This window comes from Pollicipes pollicipes, unplaced genomic scaffold, assembly GCF_011947565.3.
Source record: "Pollicipes pollicipes isolate AB1234 unplaced genomic scaffold, Ppol_2.1 Scaffold_4295;HRSCAF=5057_pilon_pilon_pilon, whole genome shotgun sequence".
NCBI classification, from domain to species: Eukaryota; Metazoa; Arthropoda; class Thecostraca; order Pollicipedomorpha; family Pollicipedidae; genus Pollicipes; species Pollicipes pollicipes.
Window position 1 is genome coordinate 26,008,647 of NW_023596461.1, and position 18,915 is coordinate 26,027,561.

General features: G+C 59.7%; 1 protein-coding gene across 1 annotated transcript in view; it reads left to right on the plus strand.

Moving 5' to 3' along the window:
- LOC119097358 (A-kinase anchor protein 9) overlaps positions 1-18,915 on the plus strand; it is a 34,095-nt gene that overhangs the window by 11,421 nt on the left and 3,759 nt on the right. Inside the window, exons 7-19 of the mRNA XM_037220404.1 lie at positions 1,146-1,291; positions 8,183-8,338; positions 9,217-9,280; positions 9,892-9,995; positions 11,313-11,537; positions 11,808-12,415; positions 12,797-13,188; positions 13,396-13,520; positions 13,578-14,055; positions 14,113-15,359; positions 15,543-16,244; positions 16,555-16,653; positions 17,653-17,871. Coding sequence (XP_037076299.1) covers positions 1,146-1,291; positions 8,183-8,338; positions 9,217-9,280; positions 9,892-9,995; positions 11,313-11,537; positions 11,808-12,415; positions 12,797-13,188; positions 13,396-13,520; positions 13,578-14,055; positions 14,113-15,359; positions 15,543-16,244; positions 16,555-16,653; positions 17,653-17,871 — 4,565 coding nt within the window. The remainder of the gene's footprint in view (positions 1-1,145; positions 1,292-8,182; positions 8,339-9,216; positions 9,281-9,891; positions 9,996-11,312; positions 11,538-11,807; positions 12,416-12,796; positions 13,189-13,395; positions 13,521-13,577; positions 14,056-14,112; positions 15,360-15,542; positions 16,245-16,554; positions 16,654-17,652; positions 17,872-18,915) is intronic.

The following is an 18,915-nucleotide window of genomic DNA, read 5'->3' on the forward strand; positions in this document are numbered from 1 at the left end:
GTGGTTGAAACGGCTAAATTCATCAGTATTGTCCCTCAAATTATGATTCAAAATTGTCGTTTTTGGGGTAGCGATAGGTGAAGAAAGTATCTAATGATCCTATTATGCAAGGGACCTATATACAAAACGTTTTAAGGTGTGCAATGAGCAGAAAAGCTGCACAAAATTGCAGGCCGTGTCCCTTTGCGTTGTAATGTTAGTTATGCATTTTAGTACGTATAATGCAACTTAATATGAGTTTCACCTTTTGCTTCAGACATGTCGGATATCCATAGCTTGTCGGCACATTGTGATTCAATGACCTGCTAATGGGGCTTGGAACTCTAGGTACGGAAGCTATTGAATGTTCTTGGCCAGTATAGGGGAATATTGCTGAGCGGTCGCGTTGAGTCCTACAAACATCGCACTAGTATTTGTAGCAATGTTATTCTATTGATGTGAGGGTAGTTCATCATGGTAAAAATTGGAAATAGGGGCCCCTCATTGAAATGATGTGTAAATAATATATTGACGCCTGCAAGAAAGATGTTAGGATAGAGGGGACTGTCCTGTACAATCTGACCATAGAGGAGACGTCCCCCCCCCCCCCCCCCAACCTCCGGCTGCGCCACCGCTGGACGTGGGTGTCTTGGAGTGAGCTTGAGTTTCTACCGTTTCAATGAAGGGGCTGCTAGGGGGTGGCAAAAATGTCGCACTCTGGTCTTTGTCGTTTCACGACTTCCTCATGGCGCAAAGCATCATACATCGTTTCGACAAGCCTTTAGGAAAAATGCATGCTTTCTCGATCGCAGGCAATGACTGGAGCCACAAGTCGCTTCCTAGACAAATTGATGGTAGTTGAAGTGGGAAAGTAGTCCAGTTAAGTCTTTGGAAAGGCCGTTCTAAATGCAGTTCAAGACGTCTTCATATGTTTCGTAGTTTTTCTGTCAGTGCCTTCGTGGTCCTCTTTAGTATCCCCGTCACCTGATTTTCCACACGCTGATGTTTTGAGCTCCACACTGGCTGGTGCCCACGCGTCCTTCGACCAAGCGATAAGGCAGCCCCCCGTCCCTTACGTAGCGTGACGTGGCTCGTGTTCGGCCTCGAACCTGTCGGCCACCTCACCCGGTCACGGCTGCTGCAACCGTCCCGCCCTTGCGTTGCAGACAAGGTCAAGCATTTGGAGGAGCTGCTGACGAAGTGCAGGGAGAACATCAAGCTCAACAAGTCGCGCACGGCCACCCTGGTGGCGGAGAAGACGCAGCTGCAGACGCTGCTGACGGAGGAGAAGCGCCAGCTGGACGCGACCCAGGTACGCCCGGCCGCCGCCGCCGCCGCTGGTGATGGCGATGTTGACCGGCGACTTGGGGATGCGGTGAAGGCTGGGTCAGACTGCGCCCGCAAGACCGGTGTCGCGGGACCGAGTGGTTCCCCCTCGACCTGGACCTTCGCGGAGGCCGATGGAGTGATGTGTAGTTTGCGCAGATCAGAGCTGCTGGACAGATGAATTTTCCGCATCACGCGCTCGGGTAGAGAAATGCACAGTGAAATCAAGTACTCGAGGCTGCGGATAATCGCAAGCAACTGTGGGTGGGCCCAACCTTTTGGTGGACGAAACTTCAAACGCTTTACTGTGTGGAATTTTTCCAAAAGATGTTTGTGTTACTGGCCTTAGAATAACGCTGTAATTATTGCATTTCAGATATTTGTAGTCCTTTTGGTTAAAAATCCCCACCCCGCCCTTAGATCATCATGGAAGTGTTTTCCTACTGTCCAAACAATTTTAAAGGTCTTCATGGTCCATTCATCTGTAACGCCATGAGGACACTTTGCTGGAGTCCTTTAGGAGGATATTCTGCAGCCTTACTCGACAGATAAGGCACCGGCTCCGGAACTGTTCAGTACTTTACGTTTAGAAGTACTCTGTATTCAGAATCTATAGAAAAGCGAATTTGTGCCAGAATCTTGCCACGTGGATAGGATTTTATACGTTTTTCGCTGGTACCGTCGGCACACTGCGAGAGGTAGCACGGCAAGTAAAGGAAGCCGCGAGAGAAAGAGGTAGCGGATGGAGGCAGCATGACAAGCTCAAAGGTGTATTTCTCTGCACAGCAAATTAGGATACCACTTCCAACACCGCTTCTGCAAGTTTTTTGTGTCGGTAACGACAACGGAATAGCAACTGGAAGCTACAGATTGCGCACTATTCTCCACTGGGACCCGCCGATCCAAATCGAGCTTTTGGCGCGCGGCAGGCATGCTCCGAGTTCCCATTGTGTGGCACCGCGCCACCCTGGCTTCAGTTGTCAGGTAGTGGATAGGAGCCAGACCATGTCCATTCCTGACAGCTGCCCTCTCCCCCCACCCCGCGCCACGGCGCCACGATGGCTTCAGTTGTCAGGGGGTAGATAGGTGCCAGACCATGTCCATTCTCGACAGGTACTCCTGCCCCTCCCCAGCTTAAGCCCATTAAGCTTACCTGCTGCCATGACATCGGGCGGCTTATAACGAGCTCTCCAGAGCCGCATAAGAGGTCTGATCACCCCGGCCACCATGCACGGCATGCTGCGGAGGCCGCGCCGTGGTGTAGGCTACCGGACAGTGGATCGCCGATTCTGGCACCTTCGTGACAGCTGGAACGGGTGGCGGCATGCCCCGTGTCTGGCGCAGGCTCAACACTTGCGCCACCACATTAGATCATGTCAGTTTTTGAGACGCCGTCGCATGAGATGGAGTGACCACAGGTGTTCATGGGATGTGCTGTCAGACTGCAGTCCGTGGATACGGTAAACTGCGTCAAACGTGACGAAGGCGAGTTGTAGAAGCCGATGTGGAAGGGACAGCTTGAGGGCATGAAATTGTGCTTTGAGGTATAATTTCGGTCGCCAGAATGGTATCTGAACATTGATGTAAGATTTTTTAAGGGCTGAATTGTTCGCCTTTAATGACCGTTTTACACCCACTCCGTCTCTATGACGAGGCACATGGAATCATTTTTGGAATGAGGTTGACGTTGGCTCGTTAGCGGTTCGTCAGGGTGCCTTCTCGTCCAAAGTAAACGTATACGATTTCACCAGTTCTGTAGAACTGCGCGTGAGACCGTGACACCATTGCTGCCCACGGTCCGCCGGTGGTTTCAAGAGCAAGACACAGGTGACGCGGCCATTGACGGTTACCCGCGTAAAGACGTCCCCGGGCGCGCGTGCGCACGCATGGGACCCTCGGCCAAGCCAGTGGAAAATGGCCGGTCGGACAGATAACCGCCCAAGCAAAGCCACGATGGCAGCAGCTGTACAGGGGCTGTGGTAAGGAGACTAGTCAGACGCTGATTGGTCAACATCTGGGCACGGGAAAATGCGCAGCAACTGGGCTTGTCATGCGCTCACCACTAGGCAAAACAGGCGCGCGTGGAAAATGAGAAGGAGCTTGTTCACTATCGACTCGACCGTCATGATTGATAAGATCTTGTTCGGATCCGTCTGTTGAAGGAGAGCAAGCAGCGGAAAAATATGACTCCATACCAGCTGATAATCGGCTTTGCGTACGGCAAACGTGTGTGCGGTGTTTTGGGAAGCATCAACCCTGCGTAACTGTAAGCAGTAAGGTCAAGCATCAACTCCGGCATCAACTCCATCACGTCCGTTTGAGAAATGTTGCGCAGGATCTCCGCCGAACCTTTCAAGGACCGTGACAAAGCGTTCGTTCGGGCTGGGACAACGCACGATTCGCCGGGAGAGTACGGCCTCTTGGAACCGCAAGGCATGGAAAGAATCCTTCTGGCCAGTGAAGCCCCAGCCGACTTCTTGTCTCCAAGACTGGAGAAGCTGCTGCGTGGTCGCAGTTCTCCTTGATGGGGGAGCTGTAGGTATCTGCGCACATCGCGCCCGCGCGCCCGCGCGTCCAATCTGACTTCGAGCGATGACACCTGTCACGGAGCGGGTTGGCGAAGTGTGCGGAGATAGGACAAAATGCGCGAAAAGTTTCGTTTTTGTCGTCCTTGGGCTCAGCTGAGACTTTTTGGCTGTGCAGTTTACTAGGCGTTATTCATTGCGGTTTGCCGTAGTATGTTCCCTTGTTGCTGGCAGTGCATGGAAAGCTGTATCACTGAACCGATTCTCGATTGGGTAAGGAGGCCCGCTTCCTGACTCGACCTGAATCGGTTGCGTCTGCTCCGTCATCGCTGGATCGAGGTGTCCGTTGGATTACGGGAAATCAAGGTGTGGAGACAGTGACGGGATGTTTGCGCTGGGAGCGCTGCGCCGCCGAACTTCGTTCTGCTTATGCCGCTGTAGTGTGCGCGGCCGTGGCAGCGTGGTGGTTGTCATTTTGATGGGTGATGCAGTTCCTTCTGTAGGCCCCACGAAAGTGTGACGGTGCATGCATATTTGCATCTGCACATAAGATGTTGGCCAAGATAAAACAGAGCACCAAAATAGTGAATGTTGAGCATGAGCACGCGCAAAGGCAGGCATCCACAGACAACACCGCCCAACGCAGATACCTATAAGGCGGTGGTTTGGGGTTTAGGGGGCATTGGCATCAAGACAATTTTGTGCCTTCAGGATAGCCAGGAGGGAACTGGCAGCTTAGCGAGGAAAGTTAGGGCATTCACCGGCTATCCTGTGCAAAAGAAGCAGCCATATTCCGGGTCTTCGCGCCTGGTATTAAAACCATGCTGTGTCCACTATTTGGCGTGCGCCAAAGCGTCAGCAAACTCATCCACAGTTCTTTCCACGAAGCGTGAGACGATTTACTGAAGCTGTTGAACTCTATAGTTAAACGTGGAAGCACTAAATTGAGCACGCTTGCAGTCCGTGACATGAACGCGGTGTCGAACGTCACATCCGCATTCAAGAGTCTGCAACTCTTCCGAATAACTTCCGTGTGCCTGGCCTGGTCTTCTGTCTGACCTTGGCGTAGCCATCCGTCTGACCATGGCCGGTTTTCTAATGGCCCGGTGACAGATGGTCTATGGATGGCGTGCGCTATCTCCTAGCGGTGTCACGGCGGCTGGGCGGGGCGTGGACAGGGCGGTGGCGCATGCCACCGACGGCCGGACGCCGTCGCCCTGCCAAATCAGGCGGCCCCAAACTGCCGATGGCCAACGTCACCGTCCTCGACGCTTGGCTGGGAGTCCGAGCCTCGGTGGCCGACGTCCGAGGCGAACGCTAGTGCGGGGACGTGTGTCGAGTGACGAGGGCGCGTGGCGGGACGCGCGCGTCGGCGTCAGGGGAGCGGGCGCGGGACCACCGCGGAGGAGTCCGGCCGGCGCCATGGAGGAGCCCGAGGGGGACCCCAGCGGGCCGCGGGGGCCGAGCCCACCCGGGGGTGGAGAACCCGCTGAGACGCCGGCACAGGCCGAGCCAGAGGCCGCGCCCGCCGCCGACTCCGCCGAGCCGGTGCCCAAGAAGAAGAGGGTCGTCAAGAAGGTGGTGGTGCGCAAGAAGAAGGTGCCGGCCAAGGAGGTGCGGCCGGCGACGCCGGAGCCGTCGCGGGCCGAGCCGCCGCCTGCCGACTCACCGCCCGCCGGGCCGCCGCCGCTGGCCGAGCCGCGGCCCTCGGCGCAGCAGGTGACCGAGGAGATCCGGCTGCGCATCCTGGACACGGCCGAGGCGCGTCAGATGCTGGAGCGGGTGCGCAGCGAGCGCGAGGCGGCGCCGCCGGCCGCGCCGCACTACCAGTGCCTGCCGGCGGACTGGCCGCTGCCGGCCCCGTCCGACCACGGCGCCTTGCAGGTACTACGCTACACTTCCAGACGCGACAGCACCAGGGTAATCACGCCGGTCGGCCGGCGCCGCCCGGGTCGGGGCGAGAGGCGCGCTGCGGTGACGCACTACTGCAGGAGACACTTTCGGTCGCTAGTCTGCTCGTCTAGTCTGCTCTAGTCTGCTCTAGTCTGCTTTTGTCTGCTCCTATCTGCTCTAGTCTGTTCAGTTTTATCGTGAATAGTCTGAGATTACTTATGTGGTGTTAAAAGCCGTTTGGTGGCACTACGAGACTTATGAGGATAGTAGACTACACATTTCAGGCAAAGAGGGCAATGCATGAAAGGGCTTTTATGTGTTGCAGATATTCGTCGTTGGGGATGCACTGATTTGCTTGCATCTGCTTTCTCATGTCGACTACACCGCTGGTGGAAAAACTAGGCGAGCCGGCCATAGCAGCGGGTTTCTGGACCCGAGCCTATTTAGAGCAGGAATCTGTAATATTCGTACCACATTTCGTGCCAATAAGCGAAGAAAATGTAATTGGTTTGGCAACTCTTCCTCGCTTTTTGTTTCTTCCATATTTTTTTGAGATCCCTGACGCATTTGACAATACGCGTGGGGCTAATGAGGTTGACTGGCTTTGCGGCGTGAGTTTTGGCTGTGTCGTTGTCATCCAGGATCTATTAATACCCTACAATAGCCCTCATGTGGATTCCCAACCATTTCGACATTCTGAGCAATAAAGAACAGGCGCTGCTGCTAGAGCAACCATGTGCTGAGGTCGCCGCTTTTCCATTCAACTGCGGCTGGTGACCTGAAGTCAATAGGTGCGAATTACACGTATCCATGTTCTGTGGCAGCAGAAGATTGATGAACTTGTTCAACCATCCAGAACTTTGGAATCACTTCTTGGTGAGTGAAAATTCCCTCGCCGTGTGGAATAGGCGTGAAGAGGCTGGCTTCGACTGAGACACATCTTCGCCACACATTCCCTCATCCATCGGGTCGGAACACGCCACAGGATGGGCAGTGTGACCAATGTTCGACCCTTGAGCATGCGCTCGTGTCGTGTCATCGCTGTGTGGCGTATCGCAGGCGTCATTTCGCCCTCATGCCTCTTCCGGGGCCTTTGTATTGTGACTCATGCTATGACGCACTTTTCGTGTTTAAGACTTCTTAACACACGTCGATTTTGGCATTATTTATGTTCTCCAGCTGTGTTCGCACGTAAATTTAGTTGTTGTTTTTTGTAACAGATAACCGGCAGTGTTGACTGGGTAGGATGGTGATGTCCGTTTTCGGAAGGGCTCAGAATGGGCACGTCGATGCGCCCTAAACCTGAAATATCACCATTTTACCTCCCTGACCTGTTGTCCACGTGCTCGCCAAACATCCCGCACCGTCTGTGATCCTTGGCCCTGCTAGGTCCTCACCCGGCTCCATGTGTGTGATGCGATGTATGTCCCCCTGCCGTCCCGATCTGTCTTCCCTGACCTGCTGTCCCTGCGCCGCCGCTCCTGGCCGGCCGCCCGTGACCCTCCGCCATCCCTGACCGTGTGCCGCGGCCACCGCCAGCAGCTCACATCTCTGGCACTGGCGGAACGCCGTGTTTTCGTGGACCGCTGCCAGCAGAAACAAGGCCGACTTGTCGGGCGGTGGGCGGTCGAGTCTCCGCACCGAGCCTCACCCCGGAACTGGCTCAGACGCTCGGCCCGATGATCGCGGCCCACTGTTGCGACGTTGATGCTCGGGCTGGGGTCTCTGTGCTGCACACGGCTGTGGCGTCACCGTTTGTGCGCGGTCCTGTCAGCGGCGGATCTCTGGAATGGTTTGGCAGCGGCCGCGGTAGTTCGGCCGCCGGCCGCTAGTGGCGCTGGTGGCCCGTGCGCGAGTTCTGCCTTTCATGATCGGAGATGAAAGCAGAGGGCCCAAATGGCCTATTCGGCCAGTCTCGATGCCAGGAGCTATTGCTGTAGGCTGAAGCACACGGACCACAGTTGAGGTTTGTGTTGATCGACCGGTTAATGCATAATTGACGCAGAAGGACAGGGTTGGCGAGACCTCGATTCAGTGTACAAAAAAAACGAACAATTCGAGGAAACCAGCGAATGGTCGACAAGGAAGTATTCACGCTTACAAATATTCGCGCCAGTGCATAGACTACCGACCGATGATAGCTATCGCATGGACCCCGTAAACAGAGTCATGAATGCAGAGCTGACTCAGGCCGTCTCCAACTTCATGGGCAGGCTGTCATCACGGCGTTACAGGAAGAATACAAACTCATAATGAGGGACGCTGGTCGTCAGCGCCGATGGGGGGGGGGGGGGGCGCCGCTCTCAGCGCCAGACCCATCGGCAGTCTGTGTGTCAGTGATGCAGCACGGCTGTAGCTCGGGGCGTCTGTGTATCAGTGATCCAGCACGGCTGTAGCTCGGGTCGTCTGTGTGTCAGTGATGCAGCACGGCTGTAGCTCGGGTCGTCCGCCGTCGACAGGAGGCGCACAAGAGCGAGTTGGAGCGGCTGGAGGCGATCGTGGGGGAGCTGCGCCGCACCATGGCCTCCACGCAGCACCAGGCGCAGGAGAACGCCATGAGCACCGCCGAGCAGAAGGCCCAGATGCACCAGGAGCTCGAGCAGAAGGAGACCCAGGTCGGTACTCGGTGCCTTCACAGCTCGGTGCCCGGGACACCGGCATTGGCACACCAGTGCTTCCCCGGCGCGCAGCCTTTACCGATAGCGGGCGGCGCTGAGGCAGCTCGCCTGATTCTCAGCTCGCAAGGTCAGCAGGCAGCTCGCCTGATGATACTTGTGGTCAAAGCATTTAATGCTCAGGCAATTTTTAAACGTCTGCTTAAGTGGGTCGACGATTTTCTGAACTGTCGTCCGCTAAATATAGATGCCACATTTTTGGTAGGATGGCATTTTTGGATACTTGTAAGGCAGGCATGGGAGCAATGAACCCATTTTCATTTTGTCCGAATGTCTTGTCATTCCTAGCTACTTTTGTGAAGCTGTTTAATATGAATCAGTGCTCACCCACATGCATGCGTAGGGTAAGAGTTATGTTTCCCTATGGAACCGACTTCGTAGATCCCATTCTTTCATAGCATCTCCACGGCTTAACAAGTTGTCGTGGGTCTTTGTCAACAAATTGTCTAATCGTGACATTGAAATATAGATATTGGATTGGTGAGTTACGACTGGTTAATTTCACGATTTCTTTTGCCGAGCGTAGGTGGTACAGATGCCCGGGTGATGTTTCTTTGTCCTTTTCCGGATGATCCTGTTTAAATGGCCGGTGAAGTCCCCTGTGACCGCTTAAGCGGCGGGGGGGGGGGGGGGCGTCTGCAGCCACCTCCTCTGTGGTGCTTCGTTTTATGGCCGACCTGAGCTGTACCGCCCAGGCCACGCTGGTTCAGGTGTTCTTAGTGAGCCCGGTGCTAGGTGTGTGCCCCCGCGCCTGAAAACCTTGGTAGAGCTTCAGTGGCATCATATCTTTTGACGCAAGTGATGACTATCGTTTTCAGGTTAAACGCCTACAGGACGAGACAGAATCCAAACGAAAGTCGCTGGAGCAGCTACAAACACGAGGTGAGGAGTAAATACTGTAACGGGGCGCTTGGCGGCGTCAGTTGACAAACACTTCTTTTTAACACGGCTTGTTATATTTTGATGTTGTTTCTGTATATACGTATATATATATATATATAATATAATATAATATAATATAATATTATGCCATGTTGCCCGAGAAATGTATGATTGAAGCATGTATTTTATAAGTTTCATATTTTTCAGCCACGTGACAAAAATAAATGAGTCGGAAGCCAAACTAGTGCTCAGGCGTTCTGTCCGAGCGCTTCGCTCCTGTTTTCAGTTTAGGAGCGGGCACCTGGAACAAAGTTTTCTCAAACGGAGACCTCTGAAGTACGTCTTCTGTCCTAAACATTTGACAAAATGCCCTCATCACCCCCAGGAATGTTCATAACCTCACCAGTGTTGTTCACGTGGTCTCTGCTGGCATCGTCTCGCCCATCCTCCAAATGATGCATCCTGTCGTGGAGTGATAAATAATTCATATCATTTTCGCACACTACACTACATGAGGGCTGACACACGGCCTGTTGGGGGGGGGGGGGGGGGGGGGGGCCGTTGCGCCCACACTGTTTTCCTGGCATCTGATGGTGGGTTAAACATTGCAGTTGCCGCCCTCGAAACTGAAACGACTCAGCTGCGCGACACGCACAAGCGGCAGCTGGAGGAGCTGGAGCGCCTGTCGGAGGAGGAGAAGGCCGGCCTGGTCCAGGTGCGTGACACACGGGCCCGCTGTCGGCGCCACGGCTCCCCGGGTCAAGCCGGGGCACGCGGCTGCGCTGTGTCTTCGTCATACCGTTACTGTCCGCCGCAGCTCCCCGGGTCAAGCCGGGACACGCGGCTGCGCTGTGTCTTCGTCATACCGTTACTGTCCGCCGCAGTTCCCCGGGTCCGGCCGGGGCACGCGGCTGCGCTGTGTCCTCGTCATACCGTGACTGTCCACCGCAGCTCCCCGGGTCAAGCCGGGGCACGCGGCCGCGCTGTGTCTTCGTCATACCGTGACTGTCCGCCGCAGCTCCCCGGGTCAAGCCGGGGCACGCGGCTGCGCTGTGTCCTCGTCATACCGTGACTGTCCACCGCAGCTCCCCGGGTCAAGCCGGGGCACGCGGCTGCGCTGTGTCTTCGTCATGCCGTGACCGTCTGCCACGCAGTCGGACCAGCGGAATGTTTGTTTCGGCGGAGCGCGCCAAATGCAGGCGGCTGTGGGTCTGGCACGGGCCGCCCTGACCAGAGCCGCCACCGTGTTGTCAGGACAAACTCCGGCCTGCCTGTGCCGGCAGCTGTCCGTGCTGCGGGGACAGGGGACCTGTGGTGTCGCGTCCCAGCCCTCGTCTCGCCGCCATTCTGGCCGGATCGAAGCCACTTGTTGGCCGCCGGCCACGCGCCGCCTAAAATTAGCGGAGAGGCTGCCGTCCGAGGCCGCCGGGATCGAGTCACCGTCCCCCCCCCCCCCCCCTGTGTCCGGCGTCCCTGACCGCCCCCGGTCTGAGCCGGGGACAGGAACGCGACTCTGGGAGCACGACCATGCGACAGCGGGAAATCTGGCTGGAGCGAATCATGACTGGGTCACGATGCCCCATGTGTACGACGTTGCTCGGTGGCGTGGGCTGTGACCAGCTCCGGTAAAAGTGTTCGGTGGCGTTGCTTCATCAGCGCAGGTCCTGGTCACAACGCCACAGTGTCGTGAGATCGACTCTAGGCACGCCTGTGTCTGGACGGCGTAACAACTCGTCGTGACCGATGACTGGACTCAACATGCACGCGACGTACGACTGAAATTGTGGCCGTCTTTCATCTATTTTGCCTTCGCATTGCGCTAGCCTCACTTCTGTGTTGCCATTCGGTACGCGCGCGCAGCCGTGCTGTTCCCCTGCGGAAAGGGCGTACAACCACTCCCATATGTGTGCTGTAATTCTTTACTGGAATACCATTAATCGTGCTTCAAGCTGGCCTGTAAGTGCAGTTGTGATGGCTAACGCGACCTCAGACATATCAGAAGTGTCTCGAAGTGACCACTTGTCCGCCGCAGGAGCTGTCACGCGCGAAGCAAGAGGCGCTGCGCGTGCTGGAGCAGGAGCTGGAGTCGCGGCTGGCCGAGGAGTGGGGCCGCCGGCTGCACCTGCGCGAGGAGGAGCTGCGCGCCGAGATTCGCGAGAAGGAGAGCCAGCTGGAGCTGGCGGCCGAGGAGCAGCAGCTGGCGGCCAGCGCCGCCGCCGCCGGCGGACACCAGACGGCCCAGCGGGCGGAGCTCATAGTACGTGAGCCGCGGGGATGTCGGCCGATGCACGGCCGGAGGGAAGCGGAGGGGCGTGTCTGTCAGCTGGCCACGCGTCGTGGCGGTGGTGGTAGCGCGCGTGAAACGTCACACCACACGGAGGGCCAAGCTCAGCGTGTCTGGGTGCGTGGGGCGGCGTAGTGGGGACTTGTGGCGGCGCCCAAAGGAGCGCACCGTTCTTGACGCATTGCCTGTCCGTTGCAGGCCGGGGCCGGGAGCTTTGGTTAGAGTCGCTGTCCTTCGTTGCAGGACACCATCGACGGTCTGCGCACCGACCAGATGGCGCTGGAGTCGCGGCTGCAGGGCTGCCAGCAGGCGCAGGCGCAGGCCGAGGCCCGACTGGAGCAGGCGCAGGTGCAGATGGAGGAGGCTCGGAAGGAGGCCGAGGCTCGGATTGAAGAGGCTCGGAAGAAGGTCGAGGCTCGGATGGAAGAGGCTCGGAAAGAGGCCGAGGCTCAGGTGGAGGAGGCCCGAAAGGAGGTCGAGGCTCGTGTGGAGGGGGCTCGCAGCTCGGCTCTGGAGGAGGCTCGGAAGGAGGCTGAGGCTCGGGTGGAAGAGGCTCGGAAAGAGGCCGAGGCTCAGGTGGAGGAGGCTCGGAAGGGAGTCGAGACGCGACTTGAAGAGGCTCGGGTGGGGGAGGCTCGCAGCTCGGCTCTGGAGGAGGCACGGAAGGAGGCTGAGGCTCGCATGGAAGAGGCGCGGAAGGAGGCTGAGGCTCGGGTGCAAGAGGCGCGAAAGGAGGCCGACGCCCGGGTGGAGGAGTTGGACCGGCAGCGGCAGGCGGCTGTGGAGGAGTTGGACCGGCAGCGCCAGGCAGCTGTGGAGCTGTCGCTCCAGACTTCCAGCCAGGAGAACAGGTGACCGGCATGCGTGGCCATGTCCGCTACAGCTGAGGGGTTAGGGGTGGACGGGGGAGGGGGTGGCGTGCATTGGGATGTGGCGCCCTGTTCCCCACTGCTCTTCATGGTGGGAATGGATAGGAACAATCGTATCCCAATTGTTACTCGTCACGGAGCCCCGATGAACCACGTCCTGAGATGTTGGAACGATATTGGATGGAAGCTCTCGTTATTCACATATCTTGTAGCGAGACTCGGTAACGTAAAGTATTCCATGTCTCTTGTGCGTTAAGAAATCAGTTATTGGAGCAACTAGTATCACGAGTGTCTGTGCCGTAATGTTGACACATTCCGTACGTACCAGGCCTGTCCCCACTGACCAGTGCCCTGCGCCGCCAGTGCCAGGCTGGAATCTCAGGCGCAGGCGGACGAGCTGCAGCGCCGTCTGACCAGCCTGAGCGAGGAGCAGGCTGCCACGCTGGCCGAGCTGGAGGCGGAGCGCGGCCGCGGCGCCGCTGACCGCCAGGAGCGCCAGCAGCTGCAGCTGCGCACCGAGAAGCTGTCGGGCGTGGTGCGCTCGCTCGAGGAGAGCCTGCGCGAGCTGACTGAGCAGTGTGGCCGCGACGCAGAGGTCCGCGCCGCCGCCGCCGCCGCCACGGCCGCTACGCCCGCCGCGCCCGCTGGCAGCCAGCTGGATGAGCTGACCACGCTGCTGGACGACAACGCGGCGCGGCTGGCCGGCGTCACTGAGGAGGTGGGCGCGCTGCGGCTGGCCAAGCAGCAGCTGGAGGAGAAGGTGGCGGCGCTGTCGGCGGACGCCGACGGCCGGCTGGCGGCCGCCGACGCGGCGCGCGCCGCCTCCGAGCAGGCGCTGGCGGCGCGCGAGGCGGAGCTGGCGGCGCTGCAGCAGCGGGCCGAGCAGGCCGAGGCGGACGTCGGGCGGCTGCGCGCCGAGGCGGCGGCGCTGGCCGAGGAGAAGGACGGCGCCCGCGGCGAAGCTGAGGCGCTGCGCACGGCGCGCACGGACCTGGACGACGCACTGCGCACGGCGCGCAGCGAGCTCGAGTCGACGGTAAGCGACATCAGCGACTTTGACGAGGTGTCCGAGGGTTACAGGACCGAGGTGCGCCGGCTGACGGCCGAGCTGGAGCGGCTGCAGGCGCAGCTGCACCAGGCGCAGGCTGAGCGCCAGCGCGCCGATGAGCTGCACGAGTCCAACGAGAGGCTGGCGGCACGCCTCTTCCAGATGGAGAAGATCGCGCTGCGCGTCGAGCTGGCGGAGAACGAGAACGAAAACCTGAAGAGCGAGCTGGCGTACGAGCGCGAGCGCGGCAAGAAGCAGCGCGACCGTGTCAAGCAGCTCAAGAGCTTGCACGAGGTGACCAAGGACGAGGTGAGCGGTATGCAGGCCGACTTCAGTCTCGTGCACGATGAGATGGGCAAGATCCGCGCCACGCTGACGGCGCGGCTGGAGCGCGTGCAGGAGCAGAACCGCTCGCTGGAGCTTCTACAGTCCAAGCTGGATCAGGCGATGCGCGAAAAGAGCGCGCTCAAGGAGCAGCTGGAGAGCGGCATCGAGCGCAAAGAGCGTGAGCAGGCGCAGATGCTACAGGCGCTGGACAAGCTGGGAAACGAGATCGAGACGTACAAGACGGAGTGTCGCGGCCTGGGGGGCGGCGGCCCACTGGCGGAGGCGGGCGCCGCGGACGGCGCAGGGGACGCGGTCGACGGCGTCGACACATCGTCACCGGAGGGCAGCGAGGCCGGCGAGGACCAGGTGGTGGCGCTGCGCCAGGAGGTGGGCGGCTTGCAGAAGGTGTCGGAGACGTACCGCCTTCAGATGGCCGGCCTTCAGGCCGAGGTGGAGGAGGCGGCGCGACAGCGTCAGCTGCTCGAGCTGGAGAAGAAGTGCCTGCAGGACCGGCTGCAGCAGCAGCTGCGCGACAAGGAAGACGTGTCGCTCAAGATGGACGCGCTATGTTCCGACACGAACTCAGTGCTCGTGCAGCTGCGCGAGGAGAACGGCCAGCTGCGGGCGCGCGCCGAGGCCGAGCAGGCGCGCAGTGCACAGCTGGCTGCCCAGCTGGCGGAGGTCGAGCGCGACCATAAGCAGGTGAGCCGCCAGATCGAGGACGCCGGCCTGGAGAAGGACACGCTGGCGACGCGCATCGCCCTGTTCAAGACCCAGCTGAAGGAGCAGGCCGAACTGATCGACTGCTACAAGTACGAGGTGGGGACGCTGAAGCAGAACTACGACAACCTCGACTCGGAGGTGAAGCGGCAGGAGGAGCTGGCGACCTCGCTGCGAGCCATCAACGAGGAGATCGATAGGAAGTTGAGCGCCGAAAAAGAGCTTAAAAAAAACTTCGAGGACAAACTCAGTCAGAAGCTGACAGAAATGGCGCAGCTTCAAGCTAGTCATGACGCGCTCAGGGGTAAGAATGCGTGCTTAGAGGAGCAGTTAGCGAGTGCGAGTGTTGAGTCTGAAGTCCCTCCCTTAGTTAAAGTGCTGCGGGGGGAGAAGGAGGCGTTGTCAAGCCAGCTGGAGGGCTGTGAGGAGCGGTGGCGGGCCGCGTCTGCCGAGCTGCTGCTCCAGCAGACGCGTCTGCACGAGTCAGAGCGGCAGAACGCTGACTGCCAGCGTCAGGTGGAGTCCGTGACGCAGCTGAAGGAGGTGCTGGAGACACGCTGCTCGGAGGCGGAGCAGGAGGCGGCTGCGCTGAAGAAGAAGCTGGAGGAGGCCCACGTGGAGATGATTCATCTCAAGGCGCTGCAGAGCGCGTCCGAGGACAGGGTGGAGAAGCTGACGCAGGACGTTCTGAACCAGGCATCTGGGCTGGCGCTGCAGGACGAGGTAATCGTGGAGAAAGGCAGGGAGCTGACCGAGCTCACTGTCAAGTCTCTGGACCAGGCTGCTGAGAACGCCGGTGTTCGCGGCTCGCCGCCCCTGCAGGGCGTCCAGGCGGAGACGCAGACAGAGACACAGGCTGAACCGCAAAGCCAGACGGAGACGCCGCTGGCGCCGCTCGCCGCCGAGGGGCGGCCGCGGGAGCCGGAGACCCAGGGAGGCGGCGGCCGGGCGGATGCCGAGCCGGACCCCCAGCAGGAGCTGGCCGGCCTGCGGCGCTCGGTCCACCTGCTGGAGCTGGAGCGCAGCCGACTGAACGCCGAGTTCGAGGCGCTGCAGCTGGTGTACGAGAATACGTCCATGACGCTGGAGGCCAGCTCTGAGCGGCTCAAGCGCGCGGAGGACGACCGGGCGCACCTGCGCCGCGTGGTGGACAACCAGCGCGACGAGCTGGCTGGCAAGAGCGAGGAGTTCGAGGAGCGGCTGCAGGAGTACCTGCGCGAGATCACCAACAAGAACGAGGAGATCACCGTCTTCCTGACCGAGCTGAAGCAGAACCAGGACGAGATGGACGACGCCAAGGCGAGCGTCGGCCAGCTGCAGGACATCATCCGCACCAAGGAGAGCACGCTGCGCACGCTCAGCGCCGAGCTGGCCACCGCCAAGAGTCGGGCGCAGACGCAGAACGAGCGCTTCCTGGCGCGCGAGGCCGAGCTCACGCGCAAGCTGCAGGAGGAGAAGGAGATGTTCATCAGCCAGCTGACGGAGGTGCGCGAGACGATGCGCTCCTCCATCGGCACCATGCAGGCCAAGATCCAGCAGCTGAACGAGCTGCTCAAGAGCCAGGATCTGAAGCACCACGTGGAGCTGAGCCGCGTGCGCTGCGAGTACGAGCAGCAGCTGGACGAGCTGCAGCAGGCGCTGGCGGGCGTGCGCAGCCAGTGCGAGCTGGCCATCGACGAGCTGATCTCATCGCACCGGAGCCAGCTGGACGAGCTGGCCGGCCGGCTGGAGGAGACGCGGCGCGAGCTGGAGCAGCTGGCCGGCCGCCGCCAGCAGGACTGGGACGCGGCGCAGGCCGAGGCGCTCCAGCGGCTGGCCGCCGTTACCGGCGAGCACCAGCAGGCCGTGACGCGCCTGCAGGCGGACCACGAGGCGCGCGTGCTGCGCCTGCGACAGGCGTACGAGCAGCGCGTACAGCAGCTGAGCAGCCGGACGGAGGGAGGGCCGCGCGAGCTATCAGCGCAGCCTGGCGTCGGCCGAGCACCGGCTGCTGGCGCTGGAGGCCGAGCTGGAGGAGGCGCGCCAGACGCACCAGCGCAGCGAGCGCGCCCTGGCCGAGGAGCACCGCGAGGAGCTGGCGGCGCTGGTGCGCAGCCAGAGCTACCGGGCCGATTCGACGCCCGAGGTCAGTGGCCGGGTCGAGCCAGGCCGCCGCCGGCGAGCTGGACTAACTGCACGGACGGCGCACCTGCCGACTGCCGCCGCCGCCCGCCGCCGCTGCGGCCGTCCTGCATCGGCGGTCGGCGCGCTACTCCACCTCTGGAAGCGGAACGGAGTTTAGCTAGTGATGCACCGCCGCCACGGCTGCTGTGTGGAGTTTAGACATTGCCACTGCACCAGTCTGGTTGCAGTGGAGTGTGGAGGCTGCTCCTGTCCCGCTCGTCAGCAGCAACTGAGTGACGTCCAACCAGCAGTGTGACCTCAACAGCGTCACGCGGAACGTGACCCGAGCGGCACCTGCCCGAGGAGTGTAACCCCGAGTTGAAGTCAACCCAACCGAGTGTGGCCCTTGTAGAATCGATCCACCGAATGTAGCCCTGACAATATCTGCCGACGTAGTGCTGCCCTAGATTACCAACTCACCGTGTGTTACTAACGACATCGTCTCGTCGAATGTGACAGCTGTAGAGAAGCGACTGGGAGGTCTCCAGAGGAATGGAAGTGTGTTGGATCTGTCCGTTTGAGCTTTGTTGACGTTTGTGTGCACTAACCGCCGTGTTGACGGATCTCATGACTGATGGGCCTTGTGGTTTGTATGCGGAGACGTCAGGAGATGCCCTGCGCGCCTGATAACTATGCTGGCTATGCCCTCTGTCCCGTTATCATGCAGTCTTTGGCGCTGATTTTGAAACTAGTCTGCAGTTTATTTTGTTGGAGCAGAGAGTTGCAGTGGCATTGTGGATGGTTCACTGCTTTGGCACCAAAGGACACTCACTGGCATACTCAAACTCTGGACGTCATGTTTCATTTATCGGGCAAGCCACTTTTGAAGCAGTACGTTCTTCTCCTGTATTTAATGTTTTGTTCGTTACCATCTAAACTATAAGCTCACCAACAATGCACTTTGTTGACTTCGTCCACTGCTGGTGTACTGACGCCGTGCCGTGCTGTGCCCGCCCAGCAGAGGGAGGAGTGCCTAGAGAAGTCGACGAGATCCGGCGACTGGAGGCGTCGGCCGCCGCGCTGCACGCGCGAGTTGGCCGCGCCGAGGAGGCCCGACGGCCAGCGGCAGGCGCAGCTGGCTGATCTCCAGGACGCTGCCGATCAGCTGCAGACCAGGTTAGTGGAGGCGGAGCGCGGCGCCAGCCTGCTGCGCGCGAAAGCGGACGTGCAGGCCGAGCGGGCGCGCCAGCTGGCCGCCGCCCTGGAGACGGCCGAGGAGGCGGCGCGACAAGGCGGAACGAGCGGCTGGCAGAAGAGCAGAGCCGGGCAGAGCAGCTCCGGGGAACGCTGGAGGAGGCACAGAAGGACACGGAGGGCCTCGGAGCTAAGCTGGAGGAAAGACAGCAGGACACGGAGGGGCTCCGAACCAAACTGGAGGAGGGCCAGAAAGAAACGGAGGGGCTCCGAGCCAAACTGGAGGAGGGGCAGAAAGAAACAGAGGGGCTCCGAGCCAAACTGGAGGAGGGGCAGAAAGAAACGGAGGGGCTCCGAGCCAAACTGGAGGAGGGGCAGAAAGAAACGGAAGGACTCCAAGCTAAACTGGAGGAGGGGCAGAAAGAAACGGAGGGGCTCCGAGCCAAACTGGAGGAGGGGCAGAAAGAAACGGAGGGGCTCCGAGCCAAACTGGAGGAGAGGCAGAAAGAAACGGAAGGGCTCCGAGCCAAACTGGAGGAGGGACAGAAAGAAACGGAGGGACTCCGAGCCAAACTGGATGAGGGGCAGAAAGAAACGGAGGGACTCAGAGCCAAACTGGATGAGGGGCAGAAAGAAACGGAGGGGCTCCGAGCCAAACTGGAGGAGGGGCAGAACGAAACGGAAGGGCTCCGAGCCAAACTGGAGGAGGGGCAGAACGAAACGGAAGGGCTCCGAGCCAAACTGGAGGAGGGACAGAAAGAAACGGAGGGGCTCCGAGCCAAACTGGAGGAGGGGCAGAAAGAAACGGAGGGACTCCAAGCTAAACTGGAGGAGGGGCAGAAAGAAACGGAGGGACTCCGAGCCAAACTGGAGGAGGGGCAGAAAGAAACGGAGGGGCTCCGAGCCAAACTGGAGGAGGGACAACAAGAAACGGAGGGGCTCCGAGCTAAACTGGAGAATAGCCAACAGGAGGTGGAGGGTCTTCGATCCAAACTGGAGGAGGGGCAGCAGGAGGTGGCGAAGGCCGGAGGCAAACTGGAGGGGGCGCAACAGACGATGGAGGAACTCCGAAAGAAATTGGAGCAGGAAC